The 27,409-nt window shown below is 40.0% G+C and overlaps 2 protein-coding genes across 2 annotated transcripts in view; both read left to right on the top strand.

Annotated features, from left to right (window-relative positions):
• The window catches only part of astn1 (astrotactin 1), a 1,400,536-nt gene that overhangs the window by 1,247,346 nt on the left and 125,781 nt on the right, over positions 1-27,409 (top strand). Inside the window, exons 18-20 of the mRNA XM_034183391.1 lie at positions 9,015-9,292; positions 12,008-12,141; positions 12,495-12,646. Of these exons, the coding sequence (XP_034039282.1) occupies positions 9,015-9,292; positions 12,008-12,141; positions 12,495-12,646 (564 nt within the window). The remainder of the gene's footprint in view (positions 1-9,014; positions 9,293-12,007; positions 12,142-12,494; positions 12,647-27,409) is intronic.
• On the top strand, positions 12,390-19,296 carry LOC117522021 (40S ribosomal protein S11-like). Its single transcript, XM_034183389.1, has 2 exons — positions 12,390-12,394; positions 18,707-19,296. Exons 1-2 carry the CDS (start codon positions 12,390-12,392, stop codon positions 19,221-19,223), a joined length of 522 nt encoding a protein of 173 aa, XP_034039280.1. The 3' UTR covers positions 19,224-19,296.

Genomic DNA, 27,409 nt, shown 5'->3' with positions numbered 1-27,409 from the left:
AATGTCACTTAAATGTTTGGCCTTTGGATGACCTTGCTAGGGCAATGCCTAAATCTAACATAGACAGTGTGCAAAGTTTCATCCAAATCAGGTTGAAAATCAATTTCCTTGACCCCAATAACTGTCAAGTAAGACTAAACAAAGTAAGGCAAAACTTTCAAAAATGATATGCTTAAGAGCAATTCCAAGGTTGGCCTTAATCCGGATGCCAAGCTTGATAGAAATAATCCAAAGGATCTAGAAGGCGTAAGGCAACAAAATGACAGACATGACCTTGAGATAAATGATTTACATTTGTCAAATTTAACCCCAAGTCCACGTGCTCTATCTATCTATCTATCTATCTATCTATCTATCTATCTATCTATCTATCTATCTATCTATCTATCTATCTATCTATCTATCTATCTATCTATCTATCTATCTATCTATCTATCTATCTATCTATCTATCTATCTATCTATCTATCTGCCAGTGTGAATTTAACACTGAAAACATGTTATCTTTAACACTGACAGCGTTAATTCAACATTGAAATTCTACAAGATTCAAAGAAACATATAATAATAAAATGCACTGCACAGGGAGAAATATGCAAATTCCTCCAATCTTTTTTTTTTTTTTTTTTGAGGAACATTGTTACTCAATATTTCAAAAAATTTCTCACGCATTTGTCGACAAACTGGAGATCCTCTGCCAACCTTTGGTAGTCATTGGCTCAGTCTTTAGTGGGGTGCCTAGCAGGGGAAGAACTGAATGGAGGATGCTAAGGCAGAGGTGGTTTCTCTAAGACTGCAAGGAAAGCTCAGCTTCCCCTAAAATGTAAAAAAATTAAGTGGTCAAATATGTACAGTTTGTTAACATCTCATTGACTACTAATGCGTTAGAACACTGATCTTGAAGACAAGCTTGTTCAGAAAGGTTTGGGCACCCCTGATGATTGCCATGATTTTCCTTTATAAATCATTGGTTGTTTGGATCAGCAATTTCAGTTAAATGTATCATATAGCAGACAAACACAGTGATATTTGAGAAGTGAAATGAAGTTAATAGTATTTACATAAAGTGTGCAATAATTCTTTAAAAAAAAAAATTATGGAGGTGCATAAATTTGGGCACCCCAACAGAAAAAATACATCAATATTTAGTCGATCCTCCTTTTGCAGAAATAACAGCCTCTAAACACTTCCTATAGCTTCCAGTGAGAGCCTGGATTCTGGTTGAAAATATTTTGGCCCATTCTTCTATACAAGACATCTCAGATTTGTTGGTTTCTGAGCATGGACAGCCTGCTTAAAATCACACCACAGATTTTCAATAATATTCAGGTCTGAGGAGTGAGATGGCCATTCCAGAACATTGTACTTGTTCCACTGCATGAATGCCTTAGTAGATTTTGAGCAGTGTTTAGGGTCGTTGTCTTGTTGAAACATCCAGCCCTGGCGCAACTTGAACTTTGTCACTGATTCATGAACATTGTTCTCAAGAATCTGCTGATATTGACTGGAATCCACCATCAACTTTAACAAGATTCCCAGTACCTGCACTGGCCACACAGCCCCACAGCATAATAGAACCACCTCCAAATTTTACTGTAGGTAGCAAGTGTGTTGGGAAAGTGTAGTGACACGGACCCACAACAGGGGGCGCAAATGAACGGACAATAGAGGGAGTTAAATTAGAACACTTTACTGTTGTGAATGTCACAACCACACACAGCAGATTACAGAATGAATACAAGTCAATTAATGAAGGTGTCGTGTGGGCAGGCTCGACGATAGGAGACGCCCGTCTGGAGATGAACCGGAACCATACTATTTCCACCGCCACCGAACCCGAAGGATACTGGAGCCGCCAAGTCCCGAAGTCCCCAGGTGGCCACCGTCTCAGCGTGTCGGATCTGGTACTGCTGGCGGAGAACAAAGACAGTCAAGTGTGGGTGTGTGTACACCCCGTAATAATAATGGTGGGAATTCCACCTCCACCTTTAACACCCACTCGTGCAGTGTCTGTTTAACCACTTATCTGACGAGACGAAGGACGAAACAGTCGCGACCCACACCGGTCCTCTGGTTGACAGCTGCAACACAAGAGCTCTTGAAACACTGAATGCTGGCAGAGAATATTACCTCTCACAGAAGTCGATATCTCGGCGATGTGGTGGAGGTGTCATCCTGCTTTTATCCCGGGTGAGATGCAGATGATCGGTGAAAGCTGTCATAGTTGATGAGTGACAGCTGTCACCTCGGCTGTTCCTGTAGGCGGCAGCGCCCTCTCGTGCCTGAAGCCCGCACTTCAGGCAGGGCGCCCTCTGGTGGTGGGCCAGCAGTACCTCCTCTTCTGGCGGCCCACGCAACAAAGTGTTTTTCTTGGAATGCTGTGTTCTTTTTCAGCTATGCATACCGCCCCTTGTAAGGTCCAAATAACTCAATTTTAGTTTCATCGGTCCAAGCTGGCTCATCCAAATGTGCTTTAGGATAACTCAAGTGACTCTGTTTGTGGCGTGTACGCAGAAAAGGCTTCCTCTGCATTACAGCGTCATACAGCATCTCTTTGTGCAAAGTATGCTGTAGTGTATAATTGAACAATGCACAGAGACACTATCTGCAGCAAGACCATGTTGTAGGTCTTTGGAGCAGGTCTGTGGGTTGACTATCACTGTTCTCACCATCCTTTGTTTCAGCTTATCTGAGATTTTTCTTGGCCTGCCAGTTCGGCCCTTAACTAGTACTGTGCCTGCGGTCTTCCATTTCCTCACTGTGTTCCTCACAGTGGAAACTGACAGCTGAAATCTCTGAGATAAGTTTTTGCAGGCTTTATTGTATATCACACGGCGTCAAGCCAGACAAAGCGGGACGCATTGGCATAATGAATTGCACAATAGTGTGGGGATCAAATTCGTGCCAGGTCTCAAGGTGCCTTTAGTTTAACTATCTTGAATAAATACAAAATAATAGTGCGGAAAACCACTCCAAACATTCATAGGTTGCAGCGTAAGTAGTCAAAGTTGTACTGGGTGTAATTTGCTCAGGAAAAATCTGCTTACCTTTGTCTTCGTTTTTGTGCACATGCAGCTCCCTGAACGTGCATAAACTTTTTATGTATCATCCCTTGACTCCTAAACCTGTGTTGTATTCCATCAAACACTACACACACAGCAACGTATTCCCTAATTGCTGCTTGATCTTTTACGTTGCTGGTGTTTGCTCGCAGCTAAGCGTATTTAATACTAAACTAAAAAATGACCCATTCAAAAATGAAGAAAAAAAGTTCTCCCACAAGGTTCTGTCTCTTGCTGCTCCCACTACAACAGGAACACCTACTCCATTTTATCGGAAATAATGGATTTGCATATATATATATATATATATATATATATATATAATTATTTTACAAGACATTTTATAAATTTTAACACATTTACATTTAGTTCATTTGAATGACAGATATCTTGGGCCACATTTGACTAAAGTTTCAGGATTGCCAGAAACTGCAAGACTGTGCTGAATACAACCCCTGGCAAAAATTATGGAATCACCGGCCTCGGAGGATGTTAAAGTAATTTCAAATGGCAACTTTCTACTTTAAGAAACACTATAAGAAATCAAGAAAAAAAAATGTGGCAGTCAGTAACGGTTACTTTTTTAGACCAAGCAGAGGAGAAAAAAATATGGAATCACTCAATTCTGAGGAAAAAATTATGGAATCATGAAAAACAAAAGAACGCTCCAACACATCACTAGTATTTTGTTGCACCACCTCTGGCTTTTATAACAGCTTGCAGTCTCTGAGGCATGGACTTAATGAGTGACAAACAGTACTCTTCATCAATCTGGCTCCAACTTTCTCTGATCAGCTTTGCAGGTTGGAGCCTTGTCATGGACCATTTTCTTCAACTTCCACCAAAGATTTTCAATTGGATTAAGATCCGGACTCTTTGCAGGCCACGACATTGACCCTATGTGTCTTTTGCAAGGAATGTTTTCACAGTTTTTGCTCCATCGCAAGATGCATTATCATCTTGAAAAATTATTTCATCATCCCTAAACATCCTTTCAATTGATGGGATAAGAAAAGTGTCCAAAATATAAATGTAAACTTGTGCATTTATTGATGATGTAATGACAGCCATCTCCCCAGTGCCTTTACCTGACATGCAGCCCCATATCATCAATGACTGTGGAAATTTACATGTTCTCTTCAGGCAGTCATCTTTATAAATCTCATTGGAACGGCACCAAACAAAAGTTCCAGCATCATCACCTTGCCCAATGCAGATTCGAGATTCATCACTGAATATGACTTTCATCCAGTCATCCACAGTCCACGATTGCTTTTCCTTAGCCCATTGTAACCTTGTTTTTTTCTGTTTAGGTGTTAATGATGGCTTTTGTTTAGCTTTTCTGTATGTAAATCCCATTTCCTTTAGGCAGTTTCTTACAGTTCGGTCACAGACGTTGACTCCAGTTTCCTCCCATTCGTTCCTCATTTGTTTTGTTGTACATTTTCGATTTTTGAGACATATTGCTTTACGTTTTCTGTCTTGACGCTTTGATGTCTTCCTTGGTCTACCAGTATGTTTGTCTTTAACAACCTTCCCATGTTGTTTGTATTTGGTCCAGAGTTTAGACACAGCTGACTGTGAACAACCAACATCTTTTGCAACATTGTGTGATGATTTACCCTCTTTTAAGAGTTTGATAATCCTCTCCTTTGTTTCAATTGACATCTCTCGTGTTGGAGCCATGATTCATGTCAGTCCACTTGGTGCAACAGCTCTCCAAGGTGTGATCACTCCTTTTTAGATGCAGACTAACGAGCAGATCTGATTTGATGCAGGTGTTAGTTTTGGGGATGAAAATTTACAGAGTGATTCCATAATTTTTTCCTCAGAATTGAGTGAGTCCATATTTTTTCCCTCTGCTTGGTCTAAAAAAGTAACCATTACTGACTGCCACAATTTTTTTTCCTGATTTCTTATAGTGTTTCTTAAAGCCAGAAAGTTGCCATTTGAAATGACTTTAGTTTTGTGTCATGTCTGTGATCTGCTTTTTTTCTACAAAATTAAACAACTGAATGAACATCCTCCGAGGCCGGTGATTCCATAATTATTGCCAGGGGTTGTATAAAACTCCACATATTGTTTAAACCTTAATTCCTGAATTATGAGAGAAGGAAGAGATAACCCAGTTTAATTAAGATTCATAACATGAACAACAAACATAGCTGTCAATTGTGAACTGCTGCAACATTTCTAATTACAATAATACAATGATAATAGTTTATTACTAAAGTTGCCCTTAAGTTGGAGGAATAACTTTCAAAATATATTCCAATGTGCTTGCTAATTACCTGCAAAATATATAATCTAATGCAAATATCACAGGATATAGGTATTGTGATTACCTAGTCTTATTTTGGAGTTATCTTTAGAAAAATAAATGGGGATGTGATGATACAGTGCATTGTGTATTGTGTCAAACAACAACAGTATAGCATTACTTTCACAAAGACATGGAAACATTCAAATGGTGCATACCTCTTGCAAGGTCCAACAGTCGTCTTTGTGCTGTTCTTGCAAAGGTACACAAATATGGAAATCAAGGAGAAGTATTATAAAAATATTGCTTTAAAAATATTCATCATTCTGGATTCACATCGCATAACACTTGCCTAATCCACGTTCTATCTGTCCATCACATCCCATTACATTCTGTTCAAGTATTTTTGATATTTCAGTCGAGAGAAGCAGTGATCTAGGTAGCCACCAGACCTTGGCTTTTGAAATGAAAGTAAGTTACAAACAAGCTCATTTTAAGGTAACTCTACCTTAAGCATCTTTCCTGCTTCCAAGAGCAGGGTCCATACGCTTTGCTTTGAAAGGTCAAAAAATAGTCTGGTTGGAGGGTCATGGCCAAAAAGTAAATGTGAGTTACATATAGAATTATAGATATTGCATATAATGGAAAATTGGCATCGTAAATAAATGATGTATCTATAGTACTTTTCCATTTGTTGCAGATTCTCAAGGTGCTTTACAATGATACCTCACATTGTTTCATTCACACACTGATTTCCGTGTGTTCCATGTGTGCATTCATCTATACACAGGGATTAAGAACCTTTCCCATGGGACCTTAGTGATTTTCCATGTCTGACATGGAATTAAACCAGAGATCCTCTGGTCACAGCCCCAGCTGTCTAATTTCTCAACCAACCTGAATTGTTTAAGTGCAGTTTTGGGGCCAACCTTCATTGACATGCTAATTTTGATAGAAATCGGCAAATGGATGTGGGAGGAGTAGACCAATACACAGGCAGAAATACCCTTGGCCCAGTGATTGGCCTTTGGAAAATATGACCTTGCTGTGTAATAACAGAACCCACCTCCATATGTGTGCCAAATGTGGTGCAAATCAGAGTGGGAAAAAATATATAATTTTGACCTTTGACATCAGTTGTAACAATTTCAGGATATGACCCCAGTGCATATATTAGGCCAGATGATAAGTCCTGTATTCTTTATTTCACAACTTAGGGATGGTCTGGGGGCTGGACACAGGTAAGCAGTCCACAGTGGTGTGACAGTGGTGTCAGTGAGAGAGCAAATGGTCAGTACACAGAGATCAAACAAATGGTCAACAGTCCAAAACAGTAGGTCGGTTCGAAGATCACAAGAAGGGAGATCAAAATTGGACAATACACAATAAACAGTACACTAGCAACATGAGGGAACACTAAATAAGCATGTAGGAGAAGCAACTGACAATCTGGCAAACACTAAAGGTAGAGGGAGGACCTTACTCTAGCTACAGTTGTAGTGATTGCAATAGAAAACAGCTGGGAGTACTTAAACTAATTCAAAACATGTGTGCACAGACTAGATAGGGGACAGCGCAGCAAGAGGTCATCAGAGGGAGCCAGAGACCACAGAGAGAGGACAGGGAGAGAAAGAAGGCTTGAATCTGGAGCAAAGCGAACAGGACGCAAAGACACATGGAACTAACATTGAAGAAACATCAAAGCAAGAGCACAAGACATAACTAACAAGGCAGAAACACACAGAGATAATGTAACATGGAGGTAAATATATCAAAGAGAACATATAATACAGAAGAGGGGGAACATGATGGGAAAATAACACAGGGAAGGAGCCACAGAGTAATAAAAGACAGGAATATAATATGTTGGAGACAGAAGGGGAAAAAAACAGACACACAATAAGACACCAGAACATGACACCAATGACTTGACTTTTGCCATCGGAAACCCTTTCAGGATATTCTAAGGTTGACCTTCATCCACCTATCAAATTTAGTGGAAATCAACCAAAGGACATGGAATGAGTAATAGAATAAAGACAAAAAACATTGCTTAAAGAATGTCTCACACATTTATTTCTACACAGCATCTTTCCTCTTTCCAGCAGCAGAAAAACTAGATTTGTCTACTTCCAGGTTGTCACACACTCCATTTATGAAAGAAAAAAATGAAAGTCATCCAGCTGTGAAACAGCTGCAGCAACTTCAGAGAACAAGAGAGCACATTGCTTATATTCATCCCATGGCACCATTCATCTTAGAAGTGGTGAATTAATTAGCAACTGCAACATTCATATTAAAGCAGTGGTTTTATGTGCATGCACTTTGCAGAAACTTATCAATTTGGGAATTTATTTTCAAAGAGTACTCCTGATAATATTTTACCTGCCAAGGTACAGCAGTCTTCTATTTATATCTCTGCTGACATTTTCCTTTTATCTCGTTCTTTTTTGTTTCCTGTAAGAGGATTAGTGCTTTGCTTCAACAAAATTCCTTTGATGCTAAATGCTCATCTTTGTTTCTGATCTTGACTTGTGATCCTGAACTTTGTAACTGATCACTCAACTTGAATCATCAATCATTGATACTGGTCTTTGAGCCTGATCATTGACCTTTGATCATGGCATATGATTGCTTTGTTTAGTTGACAGTGAGGCTTCTTATGTTTTAGCTGCTGCTTGTCTTACTGTAATATGGATCAAATCAGTGAGGATCATGATGAATATTGTCCTTTGATCCTCACCACTCAAGTACTCAATTCTTAATACAAGTTTAAAGGATTAAGACATCACAAAACAAAATCAGGATTTGGATCAAAGAAAACATGAAGAAGGAAGAAAAAAGTTGTGTTTTCATTGTCGTTTCTCTGTCTGACTTCTGTCTGTCTTGGTTTGAGCCTGTCTTGATTTGTTCTTATGATCATCAGGTAATCAGGATCAAGCATTTGAACCTGGCCAATGACTGTGATCGTTGAATGAATCAGTTGATTACAGAACCAATCTGATCAAAGGCAGGATCAAAACTTTCTTGACCAAAGTGAATTTTAGTCTTGATCATATTTCTGTGAAATTTGCCCACATATTCTGAGATATTCTACTAAGAAGCAGATAAAGTGCAAGGAAAAACATAAGGTGTCATATGCTTATTAGTTGTTTTTTTTACTTGATTGTTTTTCTTACTTATTTGCATTCTACACTGAAAAAGGGAAACTTGACTTAAATATGTACACTGGTTGCACATGATCACAATGTGTCCAAATAACCCAATTTTCTTATGTGAAACATTAATTAAATCAGGAAAATCCAACAGAATTTTTTCAGTGTATGTCAGAAATGCTGCTTTTTTGTATCCTGTTACATCTCTTTAATTCAATGTAGATCTCCCAATTTTTGCTTGAAGAAACATGGAACCCACTACATGATGTAGAGAAGATTAAAATACTGTATGTCCGAAAAAGGGAACCATGGGATTGGGCGAATGCAATAATGCTTCAGAATTTAACCAGGCTGTTACTGAGGAAAAACATTTGCCATTCAGTGTTTTTATCTCCTTTCTCTTTTACGTCATTGCAGCTACTCATTAGTGTGCCTCTTGTTTAAAAAATGAGGATTATTACCTTTATTAATAATATGGATTACACAACCAGTAAATAATAATCAGCCAACCAACCAGTCTCATTCTGTGTCCAATTAGGTAACTCCCCTTCGGAGGAGTCTGAGGAGCGTGACAAGGAACCAAGGACATTGACGTACCCTGCATACATTGCCAGTCTGCTGGATACTGGGGCAAAACGCATGGCAGCTGGCGTCCGTATGGACTGTTCCAGTCAGGGCCAGTGCCCGCGCTCCTGCCACCTCTGCCACATGAGCCCAAGAGCGGTGATAGGACGGCAACAGTCTGAACCTGTGCTGCTGCAAATCACTAAGGCTGCACCCATCTATGAGTTGGTATCTAACAATGAAACCTATCAGGTGTGTAACACATTTATATACAATACATTCAAAAGTCTGTTTGGTCCCTGTCAGCCATGTTGCAGTATTTTTAAAAAGTGCAGGCCACACACACACACACACACACACACACACACACACACACACACAAACACACACTCTCATCTTCAACCGCTTAGTCCAATTAAGGGTCACGGGGGGCTGGAGCCTATCCCAGCAGTCACAGAGCCACAGACAGACAAATAAACACATTCACACCCACTTGCACACCTACGGGCAATGTAAAGATTCCAGTCCACCTAACCTGCTTGTCTTTGGATGTAGGAGGAAACTGGAGCACCTGCAGGAAACCCACGCAAACACGGGGAGAACATGCAAACTCCACACAGAAAGGCAGGAATTGAACCCATGTCCTTTTCGCTGTGAGGCAACAGTGCTAACCACTAAGCCACCGTGCTGCCCAAGTGCAGACCCATTCAAAGAAATTATGTATTATGTATTTTGCTAAAAGTAAAATTGGCCACACTTTTGGATCATAAATTATCTGGATCCACTCCACCATTTAATGGGTTCTTCATTGACCAGCACTCCACCCCGTCCATTAGGTCCCTTGTAAATTGTATCTGGAGTGTTTGTGTAATCTTGGCAAAAGAAAGAAAACACTTCCTCGGAGGCTGACCAAGGCAAACAGTCCACTTTTCATTTATATGCATTTCTATCCCCATTTTTTTAGTGCACAGTAATTACATTGAGATTACCCTTCTACAAAAGTTCAATTTGTTCCACTGAATCTGGAATTTTATCGGGATTTGCACTAACTCCAACACATTAATAGGACTGGGTAATAAACTCAATGAAAACCAAAATAAAGGGCCTGATATACAAAAGGTTTTCATGTATTAAGCAAACACCACAGCAATGGAAACGCTGATTTACTACCAGAGCACACTGATGATCATGTCTTTCAAATGTGAAAAATAGCATGTATTATCCATTTAACGTTATTGGCCATTTGCCTTCATGAATATGCAATTTGGGGATTGTTCTTTTGTTGTTGTTGTTGTTGTTGTTGTAGCAAAAGTTTAACCTGGACTGTTTTCATTTTCAAATCTGCTCAGTCAAAGCTAAAATCTAGGTGAAAAACATAATGAATGAAAGATTTTTTTTCAATGATTAAAAAGTCCATGGCCGTGCTAATTCTCAATTAAGACACAGACGAGATGGAAGCGCAAAAATCAGCTGGTTCTGTTTAACCATTGTCACTGTATTGTCACAGATGCAGGGTCGTACAGAGGGTTAGCCCCACTGGGTCCTGCTCACTGCCCTTCCCTAATCTACCCATACAGGAATTGGTCCCCCAGCAGGCATGCATGCTCATGTTGGGCACAGCTGCTGATGGATTCTCAGTCCCAGCCTGCATCCTTACTCTGCCAGTCTCAGCCACCCGCATCAGCGTCATAGCCCAGGGGCCATTTGCCCACCAATTTCAGCTATGACCTCAGATCAGATGACTCGCTGAATTTAAGCATATTACTCAGTGGAAATAGAAAAGAAAATAACCACTAAGTAGCCACAAGTGAAGAAGGAAGAGCTGGCACATGGAAGACTACTGTTTGTTACAGTGGAAATCACTTTACAAAGAATTATGCCAATAAGAAAAGTATCTTAATAGGTGTTTTGTCACACCAGAACATGGGATTTAAAGAAACAGTGATGGCCACATAGACGACTTCTGTCTGTGGCTCACAGCAGCACCCCAGTGCTGATCAGAGCTGCACCAAAATGTTTGTTGATTTCAAACTTAATAGCAATTTGGTGTTATTTTTCATTATTTCATCTGTGTTGTTTTTTTCTTGGTTGAGTTTCAAAAATGTACAGCACATCTGAGTGCTGCAGCACTGTTTATAATGTGTTGGCCAGGTTTTTGGTAGTCTAAGGCATAAATGCTTTCATGTGATGGACAAGATGAGCCCACCAGCTCTGAACCCGTCTCGCGCCTTTTCCCAAACATCAGGCACATACAGCAGGTGGAAGACCTACAGGAGCGCGCTGATGAGCATTGGAACAAAACTTTTAGCTGACTTGGTGTCGCTGTCCTTCTTCAGCATATTGCAGCAATGAAACTGAAAGCAGTGCAGCAGGGTTAAATTGTGCACACGTCAGAGAAGAATGCTTTCACACGCTATTAAGGATCACCACTAATCAAGACGGATCAGCACGCTCAGTTGCGACCTCCACGACTTGAGGCGAAATGAGGGTGGTGCGTGATATTCATGGAAGAGTTTTTGACAGCCAAAAACATGCTCCACGAAAATCATGAATATCACGCATCAACACGCAGTATTAAGAAACCTATTCAGATGCGTTGTCGCATTAAGAATGTCAGGAATGTGCCAAGAATGACGCAAATATGACATTTGTAACACATCCTGCCTATGTGTTAACGCAGTATTAACAGTATTACAGTAGGATGGATATAGCTTGCCGGAATGAATTAAAATCAGTTATATCCAGCTGTGTGTTTGGAAAAATGGTTGTCAGTAACGTGACTCACTGTAAATAACTGTATATACGTATAGTATTAGTATGCATAGTACCATAGCGCATACTGTAGTTTCTCCAGTTATCAGAATACAATGTAAAAATAAAGTCTGTTTTTGAATTTAGGCTTTTCTATATCATCATATTTTTCTGTTATCTTTCTCCCTCTGGCTCACTCCATCTTGCTGCGTTCAGGCTCTCCAGGAAACAATGATGAGCATGTTGTGGTGTTCGGGGAAAGGTGATGTTATCGATGACTGGTGTCGCTGCGATTCCAGCGCTTTTGGCACAGACGGGCTGCCCACCTGTGCTCCACTTTCTCAGCCTATGTGAGTAGTTTGCAGTTATACTCTGTAGTAAATTGTGTCCTTCCTCAGGATCCATGTGTATGTGGAATTCTATTACGATTAGCAGCTGATGTCACTGACTTTCTTCTGCTTTCTGATTATTGAGTTGCTTCTTTGATTGATCAGAGTGCGCACATTTGTGCACATGCTATTGGATAGTGCACAGCTGCTGTTCACCTTTCAGTTTGTGTTATCTTGGAGGGGGAAAAAGGTGTCATTCCTTTTGGAAAATGGTGTTTTTATTTGTTTGCTTGGAGGATGATGTAAGATCACAATTACAATAATGTGTTTACTGGTAATTTTTCATTGGGAGAAACAATTCACTCTGTTTCTAGGCTGAAATTGTCTTACACGTATGAGCCCAGCAGCTCATTGGTCATCATGGAGTGGAACCACACTGAGCCACCAATCGGCATACGCATCGTTGATTACCTCATCAGCCAGGAGAAAGTGACAGAGAGGACGGACCACTCCAAATTTGAGACAGGTACCTTGGTTTAGAACTACTTGCATCAAGAGCTTGGTTATTAAGAATCATCAGCTTAAAAGACGATTTAAACCATGGTCTTCAAACTACTACACTACATTTAGTACTACTTATTCCTAATATTGCATCTTGTTCAGGATAACTCACTCCATGCTCTAAAAGTTTGTGTTCCTAGATTAAATTCTTTGTCATTCATGATAAATAACATAGTTGCATACAAAGGGGGGAAAAAGCAGAGTGAGGGATGTGTTCAGGTTCCTACACTCCAGTGCTTGTATGGACTGGGTGTCGGGTCAAGTGGTGGAAGCCAGTGGCTTAGGTACCTTTTTTGGTTAGGAAAGGTTTATTGACCTTGACTTCATCGAGGATGCTGTGATCTTTGCAGAATCTGTCTAGGCTTTCAGTGACTTTGAGGGCTCAGCCAAGTGTATCTGTACGGGATGCAAAGTGTTGACCTTGGAAAGACATTCACTTATCTTGGCAGGGACATTGCATTGCAATGGCAGTGACTTTGAAATAAAAGGGAAGCGCTTTTTGAGTCATGAGGTTGTTAAACATAGGTGTTTGGCCATGCTGATACCTTTGCAGGAGAACAAAGGTGCTGATGCTTCCTGTCTTATAGTATGGTTGTGAGACTTGGATGCTAAGCAGTGATTTAAAGCCAGAGAAGACTGTTGGTGATTTAGGAGAGCTGCTGACAGTCTCCCTTGCAGCCCCCTCAAGAATATAGTTGCAGATTTTGCGAAAGGCATTGATGCACACATATGCACAATGAACTCAACATTGGTATGTAACAGCCGTGTGCATGTGGCGTGAATTTATAAGTCTGTCGTCCTTTTTCTGTCACTTCCACGGGAGCTTAATGGTAGTGCTTAATATCAAAGAGCATGTGTATGCTACAGCTGTGTGTATAGGAGGACACGATATGTCCCAGACATAAACACACAGACACATCTGACACAAATGTTTGTGTCATAGAGATGTCATAGTCTGCACGGCACTGAGTGGAAGTCGTGGGAGTTGTCGCCCGTATTTTTAACATGTAGGACATTGTCTGTGACTGATTTCAGCCCACCACACATTGCAACACCCATTTTTTCAGTGATATTGGATTTTGGTCATGTAGGGGATTGTGGGGAATGTGTGCCTGCTGCCAATGCACAGACACAATCAGGGAGTAAACAAAAGGCTCAGAATGCCAGGGATTACTTGTTGTGTCTCTGGATGCTTCAATAAACATCTCAGGGATAAACATGTGATATTCTATGTTTTTCCTAAGAATGTAACACTGACAAACAAGTGGCTTCACATTATTGGAAGGGCTGGAAATAAGAGAAAGTTTAGTAAGTTCAAGCCAACATCAACCCACCGAGTCTACAGCAGCCAGAAAACGTACATGGTAGACACACCAATGGTTTTTCCACTCAAACCACTTCCATCACACTTGTGGCAAAATTGCGGCCACCATTTGACACATAACTTATTAAAATGCTCCAAAAATCCCACCGAGTTCCCCCAGAGCAGCTTTCTCCTGCCACACTTTAGTGCAGAAACATCTCTCTCTCTCTCTCGCTTTCTTTCTTACTCCGGAGACTCGAAGTCCCATCCACTGAGAAATGTGTGTGCATGGCTCAGCACAGAGACAATGCAGCACATGCTTACTGATCTGAATCATCTCAAAGATGGGTAGCAAAGATTATCTCCATTACAACAGTTTTGTTTTCCCTGTGGAAAAGGCCAAATATTAAGCATTTTATGAACATTTGATATAAAACCTCTGAATACATGCAATTTACCCCATCACTCACAAGGTCCTAGAAGCAAGTTAGTCGGAACTTACCTCTATCAGATACTTTTTCTTGCATTTTAAACTTGCAATTCTGCACTTTAACCATCTTTTTTAGTTCTGCTATTGTTGCTACCTTGAATGGTGAGTTCCAGTGTATTCGGGAAGTATTCACAGTGCTTTACTTTCTCCACATTTTATGTGACAACCTTATTTCAAAATGGAGTACATTCATTTTTTCCTCTCAAAATTCTACTCAAAATACCCCATAATGACAAGAGCACTCTGGAGCAGGTTTTCATCCAGCATGTCTCTGTACATTGCTGCATTCATCTTTCCCTCAATCCTCAGTCTCCTAGATCCTGCTGCTGAAAACATCCCAACAGCATGATGGAGTGGAGAGATGGTGCCTAGTTTCCTCCAAACCTAATGCCTGGCATTCATAACAAAGAGTTCAATTAAATCTCTGTCTCATCAGACCAGATAATTTTGTTTCTCCTTTTGGCAAACTCTAGGTGGGCTGGTATGCGCCTTTTACTAAGGAGTGGCTTTGTTTTGGCCACTCTACCATACAAGCCTGATTGGTGGATTGCTGCAGAGATGGTTGTCCTTGTGGAAGGTTCTTCTCTCCACAGAGCAATGCTGGAGCTCTAACAGAGTGACCATCGGGTTCTTGGTCATGTCCCTGACTAAGGCCCTTCTCCCCCAGTTGCTCAGTTTAGACGGGCGGCCAGATCTAGGAAGAGTTCTGGTGAATCTGAACTTCTTCCATTTATGCATGATGGAGGCCACTGTGCTCATCGGGACCTTCAAAACAGCACAAATGTTTCTGTACCCTTCCCCAGATTTATGCCTCGACACAATCCTGTCTCAGAGGTCTACAGACAATTCCTATGACTTCATGTTTGGTTTGTGCTTTGTCATGCAATGTCAACTGTTGGACCTTACATGTAGACAGGTGTGTGCCTTTACAAATCATGTCCAGTGAACTGAATTTACCCCAGGTGAACTCCAATTTAGCTGTAGAAATATCATAAGGATGATCAGTTGAAACAAGATGCACCTGAGCTCAATTTTAAGCTTCACGGCAAAGGCTGTGAATACTTATGTACATGTGATTTCTTAGTTTATTTATTTTTAATAAATCTGAACAAAATCTCAAAACGCCTTTATTCACATTGTCATTATGGGGTATTGTGTGTAGAATTTTGAGGGAAAGTGCTGTGAATACTTTCCGGATGCGCTGTAATTACAGCTCCAGGTACATCTTCTTGGCTTAAAAGTATCGCATCTCTCTTTGTTTGCATCCATGGATGCGGGCCATAGGTGTACAGATGAGCACATGATGCATTGCGTGAAGGCTACTTCTGGGCATGCACACTGATATCCATACACCCTATTGAAAGAATGTAGTGCACGCCTGCAACAGTTTGTTGTGAAACTGTGGCAGGGTGGTTGTAACCCTCAGTGTGAGTGGGCCTTAAGGCAACAAATGGATATCTTTGGGATGAGATCGCTTTAAAGATTCTTGAGGACTGCTGGAATTAATTTGTGTCAGATAACAACTACTCCTGTAGTTTGTTCCGTAGTGGTGTCGATGCAGAGACCTGTCGACATGAGCAGTGATGTATTACACCAATGCATGCTGCTCAACCTGACCTGAATGACCTGCCAATATTTTCCCTTCTTTAAACAAAACAAGAAATTGTTTTAAAAAAAAGACCAATTACCAGAGGTGGAAAACCCCGGCTTAAATGAATAAAAGTCCTGTCATGTTTTGCTACTACTTGTCATTTACTTAAAAAACAGTAGTTTTAGATTTAGAAGAGTTTGTTTCTCACCATCTTTTAAATAAATATATAAGAAACAAATTAGTTTTACATAGAAACACAGCTGTTTTGGAGCGTATTTTGACATTTTGGATTATTATGTTTGAGTGAATAACCAACTGTCCTCACACTGCCTATTCATTCTGTTTGGTAGTCACTGTGTCATGTCGCTCAATATTTCATACAGTAGACTTAAAGTCTATTTTGGCCCCGCATAGCTGGTGGTAGAGCGACCATTGTCTCTTGCCACTTCGAAATGTCCACTCTGATTGAAAATGACTGGTAAGTCATCTCTTTGCCTCTGTCACTTGGTGTCACTTGTAACTAATGTGACCATAGGGTAAGGCTTTTAGTCACTGTAGCCGGATTCAGCCCAGCCCATAGAACTACCCACACACACCGTAAAACCTGTAAATTGCTCATTAAATTTCAGATATTATGTGCTAAAATCACTTTTAAAAAGTCACAGGTGCATTGATTTTTTTGTTTTGGCTGACAGCAATAATGTTGTATTTTACTCAGGGCACATTTGAAAACTCAGGTCAGATACTCACCTTTTGCTTTCCTTAATGAAATGCAGTTTGTTGTATTTCCGCTGTAGTAACAGCGTTGCAGTTTACAGTAACTAGGCAATAGTACCAATGAGGGTGAAAATATTCATGGGTTTGGTGAAAAAGTTGGGTTAATATAATATAGAATTAATAAGGATGTGGTCACATTTTTCAAACACAATTTTCTGGTAAACAATGCATTTTATTGCCTGGTTGAAATCTCACCTTGACCCCAATGACTGTCAAGTCGAACTCAAGAAAGTAATGCAAAACTTTCCAAAATTAAACGTTTAAGGGAAATTCCAAGGGTGGCTTTCACCCAGATGCCAACCTTTGTAGAAATAATCCAACAAAAAGACAGACATGACCTTGAGATCAATGATTGCCATTTGTCAAATTTGACCCTACCTGGGCAAGTCCAGGTAGACTGACTGACTGACTGTCTGTCTGTCTAAGATTGATTTGATACAACAGTCAATGTATGCAAAGTAAACATAGTGCAGCCACTGTCTGGTGGTGGCATGCCAATATTGCAGACATGGATAGGATGAAGGTCACTACTTTGGTTGTGGTTGATCCAAGGCAATTTGTTAAGCAATAAAATGAAAATGTGAATCAAAGATGCATTATATTTCATGCTGATGTAAAATAATAATAATAATAACTGAAAACATGTTGGATGGAGTGTTTAAATTCATTCACTAGTTCATCGGTCTGTTAAAAAATCTGTTAATCAATAACATGATCATTTGTACCTGTTCAACTAAGCCAAAATATAGCTTTAAAATATTGGCTTGTTGTTGGAGGGGTGTTTTTTTAACTGTATTTTACTGTGCCATATTAACGTTTTTTGCTCAACTATGATAATAAGACAAAATTTATTTTGTTTATATATCAACATTTCTTATTACAGTTGATAATATACGTATGGACAAATTTGAATCAATACAAACATAGTCTCTTTCACACATACCATATTTTAGAGTATAATTCGCACCAGAGTAAAATTTGCAGAACCTCTCAAACTGCTAAAAAATACTGCAACTGACGCTCCAGAGAATACAAATTTCATGTTATGTTCAGTTGAGTCCAAGTGTGAAGATCACAGGTCATTGTCCAGAGGATTCACAGCTGGAACATGTTGTTGCTGCTTGTATTGTACAACTGGTGTGAAACCAGAAAAATACAAATATTAAGAATTAAATTAAGTCACCAACGAAGTGGGGATATTCTACAAAGCACCGTTCCTTTCCATTTCATTCTGAATAGCAAATCAGGGTGTGTTTTGAAACATCATAGTAACTCCTTGATCCACCTTGAACAAACTTGGCATATGTAATAGTTGCAGCTATCACTGGCACCAGTTTTGAAATTGGGGTCAAGTTTTCGAACTGTTCAAAATTTCATCCCAATTTGCAAAATTGTCGCTTGTTAACTTCTGGGTGTTCGTAGTCTTAACAGCTTCAGTCATGTTTGAAAGTCTTTAAACTGGGCATTTGCAGTGAGTACAGTTTGAAACTTGTTTGTGCTCCATCGGTGCAAAAATTTGAAGTCAAAGCAATGTTTGTTGTGGCTCTGGCTGAGGGCACAACTCCTTACTTTCATTTTCTGGCAGGTTGCCAGGTCTGCACTTTATAAGATATCCAGTTTCATGTTTGCACTGTATAAACCAGCATGTTAGGATTAAGCCGGATTAAGCCCTTTCATCCCATTTCTGCACTTTTTTGGACTGGGGGTGATGTGGATTATGAAATAGTGGTGTAACTGGAAAGATGGCAAGATTCAGAAACTTACATTTGTAAGGGATGATGCAGAAATCGTCAGTGAAAAAATTGAAAGTTTTTCCATCATGTCCTGCCTTCAGCATGATTTTAGCACACTGGAGTATATCCAGGGTTTTCCTCTTTTCCACTTGGCTTGCGAAGATGGCGGATGCACAAACTGAGAGGGCTTATCAGAAACAGCCCACCATCTTCCAGAACAAAAAGCGTGTTCTGGCCACTGATGGTGGCAAAGAGGCCAAGGAAAAACTCCCCCGCTACCACAAGAGCGTCGGGCTGGGCTTCAAAACCCCAAGAGCGGCTATTGAAGGCACTTACATTGATAAGAAATGCCCCTTCACCGGAAATGTCTCCATCCGTGGCCGTATTCTCTCTGGTGTGGTGACCAAAATGAAGATGCAGAGGACCGTTGTTATCAGACGTGACTACTTGCATTACATCCGCAAATACAACCGCTTTGAGAAAAGGCACAAGAACCTCTCTGTCCACCTGTCACCTTGCTTCAGAGACGTCACAGTTGGATACATTGTGACTGTTGGTGAGTGCCGGCCGCTAAGCAAGACTGTGAGGTTCAATGTCCTCAAAGTGACCAAGGCTGCTGGAGCAACGAAACAGTTCCAGAAATGTTAGGATTGTGATTGACTGAGCAGGCAAGTTGGCTGACTTGTTGCTGTGTCAAATAAAGAAAACAGGGTGTGAATAAGTGTCTGATAAGGGCAAACTGTTGTGTACAACTTGTAAAAGAGCAGCTCCACAGTTCATATGGTGAAACAGCTCATGTTCACAATTTCACAGTAAAAGATTTTATTCATGGAAACAATTCTAATTTTCTTCACTGTTTAACCAGTAAATTTAGTCATTTGTTTATTAAAGTGAGTTCTTTCCTGCTTTTCTGACGAAGATGAGAAAAATTGCAAAACCAGGCATATTAGCAACAGACCTGTCACCAATAACACAGCACACAGCTTATTTGGACTAATGTGAGTAGAAGCTGTTGAAAGCAGGGGCAGTTTATTTAAACAGTAATCACTTAATCTATAATGGAGCCTGTTACATATATTTCTCTGTGCACCAAAGGGCTTAATAAGAAAGGAGACTCTATTATAAGACTGAGGATCATTCATCAGTACGGTAACAAAGAAAGCAGGAGAGCTTTTTTTCTGTTTTACTAATATAATGAACATGAGCTACAATAATAATTGTGTGTCTTAGTTCTGAAAGATTTTACTTTTATTTAATTCATAACATTTCAAATGAACTACAGTTTCAAATCTGCAGATAACTACACCCCGAACATCATTTTTGGTAACATTTCTTCTTCTTGGGTAACATTTCTTCTTCTTTTGTCATACCACAGCAGGTCATCCATCCCCATCTCACCCTGTCCTCTGCATCTTCCTCTGTCACACCAAACATCTGCATGTCCTCACCACATCCATAAACCTCCTCTTTGCCCCCCTCTTCTTCCTCCTCCCTGGTGGGTCCATCCTTAGCATCCTTCTCCCTATATACCCTGGATCCCTCTACTACACATGTCCAAACTGTCTCGGTTACTCTGTGACTTTGTCCAAGAAAGGGCTCAGACCCAGTCTTTGATGCAGTGTATTTGCTGGAGTATTAGTATTAGTGCCTCTTTAAGAGAAACAAACCTTATATAAGTCACACTGGAGTTTAAGTTGCTTTTATCACTTCATGCAAAAAGAAGTTAAATTAATTTTATCACCACATTATGTATTCATAAGGCACACGGTGTTAAGGAGCACAGCTAACGAGCTAATTAATGTCACTATACATGTGGTGAAATTTGGGGATATAGTTGAGTTCAAAACAGGACAGAGCAAAAAATAATTTACTTCTGTGCAATATTCAACAAATGTTTTCTGACAGGTATAATTTAAGAAGACGATTAAACTTAAAAAGCATTGTGTTCTTACCACTATGAAGAATATGTGTGTTTCAGTTTGTGGGGTGGATTTGTAGAACGGGTTGGATGAAGAATTACAGAAAAGCACTGAATTTTATTTGAGTCTTCATACAGATCTTGAAGTCTGCTGTTTGGGAATTTTCCACTTTGTCATTTAACAATTAGCAATGGTTTATCACACATAGATTTCCTGAAGAGACTGACAGTCATCCAACTAAAAATGTTAAGTTCAGTTTTAAACCAGCTCACCGTGGCATTTATCCATGATCGTTTCTGTTCTGATAATGCAGGAACAGATGTCCATTTACTCAGTTGTTTGTGTCATTCGACATGACGCTTTGCTGTTTGACAAAAATTTATTCATATGTATTCGTTTGAAATGAGCGTGACTGCTATTTCTATTTTTTTCTCTGGAACCCGACATGAGGAAAAGCTCAAAATAGTGAGGCCTTTGCGATCACTCGTGATGAATGCTTCAACCACTTAGTCCATTTAAGGGTTGTGGGGAGCCAGAGCCTATTCCAGCAATCATAGAGTGCCAGGTACACCCTGGACAGGATGCCAGTCTGTCGCAGGGCCACATATAGACAAACAAATATATTCACACCCACACACCTACAGTAGGGTTATGACAAATCTCAAATTTATTAGCCTGGGGTTATAAATGATGAACTTTTACCTAAAACTCACAAAAATGTCTTTGGTTTTGCCAGACCTTGAAAAAACCTCCCGCACCTAAGACAGTTTCATATTTCACACCTAGCTGCTCAAACACTCTTTATTATAACATGTCAGTTTTACATACAATACACATGAGGAATACATGAAAATGAGTACATGTAGCATTTGTAGTGTTTTTAATAGTGTTTCAGATTTGTGTATTAGTGTTAATAAATTTGCTGTTAAGATATTTGTCTGTTCTGCAAGTAGAACGAACCTCCTCCATCAACTTTACAGCTCTCTCAGCTACTATGTTGGAACGAGGCACATCAAGCACTGATGGTTCCTTTTTCCAGTGAGTAGAGAAGCATTTCACAGCTTTGGGACACTTAAGTTTGGATATTGCTGACAGCAGGTCTTCATAATCCGTCTCTGAATAGTGTTGGTTAGAAAACCATGCCCGTGACCATGTAGTTGCAATGAAATCACAAGTTACCCTCAGCTGTTCTCACCAATTTGGAAGAAGGAATAATGCAATAAGTGTAAAAAAAATTCCTAGTGAGTTCCACCTGGCACTGTGAAGTGATGGCAGCTTGTGCCATTTGATGCAAGGCCATTTTTCCTCTTTTTTGTAAAACTTGTATGCTTCACAAAGCTCAAAAAGGAATTTAAAATCATCTCTCCAGCCAAGGTTCTCATACTCTGGTATCACTTCTGTGCCCATGTATGCATTTTGCAAAACATCATACTGTTCCAAAATCTCATCAATAAACTCGTAGTTAATGTTAGGTGACCGTGACCGTATAGGAAAAAAGAAGTTCAACACATGTTGCAGAACAAGATCAAGAATGTGGTGCTGGCAGCCGATGTATTGAGGTTCATTGAATACTTTGTCTCTAAATGTTCTCTGAAGCCTGGCTACAACACAATTCTTGTGACCAGTATTGACTGCTGTTGTGTCAGAGATGATCATCTGAATACTGTTCCATCCACTGTCACAAGCCAAAATGCCAAGTTGTAATGTTCTTCTGTCATTTTTCAAGCACATACATATATATATATATATATATATATATATATATATATATATATATATATATATATATATATATATATATATATATAAAACAAGAGAACAAGAGCTGGACATCAACCATTTTCCGGCAGATTTCACTTTTAACGAGATTTTGTCATGGAAAGCCGAGCGGAGGCTTCGCGTGTCACGATGGATTCGCTACTGGAGCGAGACAAAATCACCTCCGTTTTGGTCTCACAGGACGGCTTTGAGATGGTGTTCAGACAGCTGCCGGTGGTTTTTCCATCGAGTGATTATCCGAGAAATTGTGGATGTGCCTGGACATGCCAGAACATGTCCCGTGAGGCTTCATCACAGCGTTGCTTTGCGCCATGCGGCACCGCTGCGACGCGCAAAGCCTCCGCTCCTCTTTCCATGACAAAAACTCCTGTAACAGTGGAATGTGCCATTCATTTCCAAACTGGACGCTGTGTTTTATCCGGGACGTTGTCTGACTAGTACAGGAATTGTGAAAACACGTGGACATCAGCACTTTTTCGGAATTCCGCGCGTCGCGGCGGTGCCGCATGGCGTTACTTTTATCACAGACCTCGTATATATATATATATATATATATATATATATATATATATATATATATATATATATATATATATATATATATATATATTATGGCATGCCAAACAGGAAAATGGACTTTGTAAACCTTCAATATATTGAATGAACCTTGAATATTTATTGAAAGGAAATGTGAATATATTGAATGAAACTTGAAATGGAAGCTTAAGAATATTGAATGGAAACTTTAATATATTGCATGAACTTTGAAAATATGGAATGGAATCAAACTTGAAAGTTTGCCTGAAGCTATATAAGCCTTTTGGCAGTTCTGTGGCACTGCAACAAAGGACATGTGCTTAAAAATGTCAGCAGAGGAAATATAAGAGGTCTATTAGAAAAGTATCCGACCTTATTATTTTTTTCAAAATCCATATGGATTTGAATCACATGTGATTACATCAGACATGCTTGAACCCTCGTGGGCATGCGAGAGTTTTTTCACGCCTGTCGGTTACGTCATTCGCCTGTGGGCAGTCTTTGAGTGAGGAGTGGCCCACCCTCTCGTCTTGTTTAGGAATGGCTCAGAGACTGCTGCTTTGTTTGATCAAAATTTTTTCAAAACTGTAAGGCACAACTGAGTGGACACCATTCGATAAATTCAGCTGGTTTTCGGTAAAAATTTTAACGGCTGATGAGAGATTTTGATCTGGTAGTGTCACCGTAAGGACGGCCCACGGCGCCTGATGGCGATCTGCGCTTCGAGGCGGCAGCGTCTCGCCATTTCAAGTTGAAAACTTCCACATTTCAGGCTCTGTTGACCCAGTAAGTCGTCAGAGAACAGAGAACTTTCAGAAGAAGTCGGCATGAGGAGTTTATTCGGACATTCCATTGTTAACGGACATTTTGTAATGAAAGAACATGCGGGCAGAGTCGCATGTCGGGCCGGACCCGACCGCGGGGGGTTGCGACAGGAAAAACACCTCCATTGGAAACCTTAACGGGCAAGTTGGAACATGCCCAAGCTGTTAAACAATTTCTCAGTTACTCACTTGTTGAAAGCCATCAAAAGCCGCCTGAATTTTACAAATGGTTTTCAACACGGAGGTGTTTTTCCTGTCGCGGCGCACACAGATTCGCCGAGTCATCACGGAAACGACTCGGCGAATTTGCGCGCACGTCTTTCATTAAAAAATGTCCTTAAACAGTGGAATGTCCGCATAAAGTCCTCATGCTGGCCTCTTCTAAATATTCTCTGTTCTCTCATGACGTCCTGGGTGAATTAAGCCTTAAATTAGAATGTTTTCAGCTCGAAACAGGCCGACGACGGTGCCTGGAAGCGCTGCAGGACGTCCCACTCCGTGGGAAGTCGTTACAGCGACAGAAACACCCCATAATCTCTCATCAGCCGTTAAACTTTTCACCGAAAACCAACTTAATTTCTCGAATAGTGTCCACTCGGATATTCCTCACAGGTCCAGAAAAAATTTTGATAAAGCAACGCGCGCCGTCTCGAGCAGCGTGTGAAACAAAGGACTTCAGCCGAGAGGGCGGGACCACATCTCACTCAAGGCCTGCCAACAGGGAAATGACGTCACCGACATGCGTGAAAAAACTCACGCATGCGCACGAGGGTTCAAGCATGATTGGTGTAATCGCACGTCATTCAAATCCATATAGTTAAAAAAAAAATAAAAGGGTCGGTTTATTATCTAAGAGACCTCGTATCAGTACTTTAGTGAATTAGAGGGGTTTTTGGCTGGAGCTAATCAGATTCCAGGTGATGTCAGTACTTTGGAACGTACATCACGGCAATTTGAAGATCATATTTCAGTAATTGCACTATTCCTAGTTATTATGAGCAATCGAGCCCCACAATATATTGCTGAAAAAACTATGTAGCATTCTTGAGGGTATTTTTATGGCTAACACAATGGTTAACAGGTCTTCCATGACAAAACAAATGTAAGAGAAATAAATGTAAGAGTTGAATGCAGCATAAGTGGGCAAAGCATGCCCAGAGAGAGGGCTGACGTCATCGGGAGGCTTGTTAGTTCATGTGTGGAGTGAAAGGAAATTAATGGAGATTTTTCCACTCCAAAAAGACATGCTCCTGAGTTTTTGTCAGCAGAACAGTGACTTATTCTGAAGCCCCTGCAGTTCGCACACTACACTGCCAAAAGGCTTATATAGTTTCAGGCAAAATTTCAAGTTTAATTCCATTACATATTGTCAAAGTTCATTCAGTATATTAAAGTTTCCTTTCAATATTCTCAAGCTTCCATATCTATTCCATATCTATTCTATTCTGAAATATTCCATATTTCATATCTATTCAAGTTTCATTCAATATATTGAAGTTTCATATATATATATATATATATATATATATATATATATATATATATATATAAGTTCTGACCATTTCAGTTCAGTCTGCAAGTTATTCCATGTGAAAGGTGCAGCATATTTAAAAGCTTTTTTAACCACCAGAATTGAATGAGAACAGAGGCCATTTTAATGTCGGGTTCTACACATGTATGGAGACAAATAAGCAGGAACTATGCCAAGAATAGAATTTTACGTATAAAGATCAACCAATGAGAAAACCTGCGCACATAGAGGGACAGCCAGTTGCCAACAGCATACAACATACAATGATGTGTGCGATATCCACAACCCGTATTAAAATGCAGAGCACAGTGGTACACAGCATCTAATTTCTTAAGACACTGATCAGGGGCAGTCAAAAGCAATAAATCACCATAATCCAGCAGAGATAAAAAGTTGTTGATATCAAGTACTGTCTTGTCTTGAGGGAGAATTTGGATCTGTTCTGTAATACCGTCAGCATACAACATTAAATACCACCAGAGTTTCAGTCAGTGAGGTAGAGCTTAGAAGATCCTTTATGACAGTTCATCACACAAAAAGCTATATTATTCCAGGTGTTTGTAATAAAAAATACTCCAAACAAAACAGACACAGCCTGCGCTAATTGCGAGAGATCGCATGGAGTGGACACTGAGTTACGGTCGGATGCTACGAGAGGTGGAGGCACTCGGCAGAGCCACAGTTACTCAAAGCGATCACACCCACAATTATACAGAACTTTACAGTTTAAATTAAGAAGACAGAAAAAAAATACTCCTTACAGTTGTCATGGAGGGCAACTGTATATATCAAGACTAGGGTTGGGTATCGAGAACCGGTTCTTTTTGGGTATCTGGGTATTAAGAAATGATTCGGACGAAACATCAGAAGAAATTCAGATGAAACGTCTGAAAATTCACAAGAGGTATTGATAAGGGAATCGATAAGGAATCAGATCAATAAGTAGAATCGATAATGGCATCGATATCGATAAACTCTTATCAATACCCATCCCTAATCAAGACCAAAACCTTTTTTGTACCAGGCTGTAAAAATGATTGTTTCTGCTCTACACAGTAAATTTTGCTCATTAAAATATACTCTGCCGGGATAACATTTGTTTCCATTCTAAATAGAGGAAAATACACTCTATTATAGAGTAAAATCATCTCTGCAGTCTTGTCAACTCAAGTGTTTCTACTCCAATAAGAGTTGATTTTACACTGTGATAGCATTGATTTAGCACTGTGATAGAGTATATTTAAATCTATTTGGACTGGGACCAAATGTTATTCCATCAGAGTAAATTTCACTCTGCAAAATTTACTGTGTAAACTTGAAAATTTTATCGTAGTCTCCTGTGGGAATGTGCTCTGTTTTGGAGCCAGCCTGAAGCAGCCAGTTAAAGAACTGCTGTTAGGTTTGGAAACTGGAACAGAGTCAATTCGAACCCCAAATGCAGGCAGCCAGGACTCAAATGTTTGAATGCAAAACCCAAGAAGCTTTAATTATCCAGTGTATGATAAAAACAACACAATGTGCCTAGATGGTAAGGGAACCAGGAATAGGATTAACAAAAAGGCTGGAACATCACAGAAACAGTTGACACCCACATCTGAACAGAAAACAAGGAGTGGCTTATAACGACTACACTGATGAACAACAGGCGTGAAGGAAACCAGAAGGTGGGAACAGATGCACGTGAATAAATGAACACTCAGCGATAAATAACTAAGAAAATAATTAGAGACAGATCATAAAATGGGACAGCAAACTGTGAGTCAGACAAATAATAAACAAAAACCAACCAACACCACAGACGAAGAGAAGTAAACATATGGAAATAACCACAAACAAAGAATGAAACAACCATGATACACACGTGCGCAATGATCACAAAGAAACCATGACCCAAAACCAGAATACAACAGATCACACGAGCCTGAAGTACACACACACGAAGTGGGAGGAACACCGGGACACAGACCAGGAACGGACACAGTCATAAACACGGATGATCTAGACATCTCACAAACACAAGACAGAGAATGAAACTGAGGTAATGTGCATAACACAAACACACGCAGGAGACGGGGTGACAGGTGTACACGCACACACCCACAAGCAGACAGCAGGATGACAGGTACACACGAAAGAACGCATAAAAGGCTCACACACATACTCCAGATAAAGATGAGACAGAACACACACACAGATGACAGCCAAGCAAAGACGCAGACCAGGGGGTGTGTCCGCACATATACA

The sequence above is a fragment of the Thalassophryne amazonica genome, chromosome 12 (genome assembly GCF_902500255.1).
Source record: "Thalassophryne amazonica chromosome 12, fThaAma1.1, whole genome shotgun sequence".
Taxonomy (NCBI): Eukaryota; Metazoa; Chordata; class Actinopteri; order Batrachoidiformes; family Batrachoididae; genus Thalassophryne; species Thalassophryne amazonica.
Note: the sequence above shows the minus strand (reverse complement) of the source record. Positions and strands in the feature narration are given on the sequence as shown.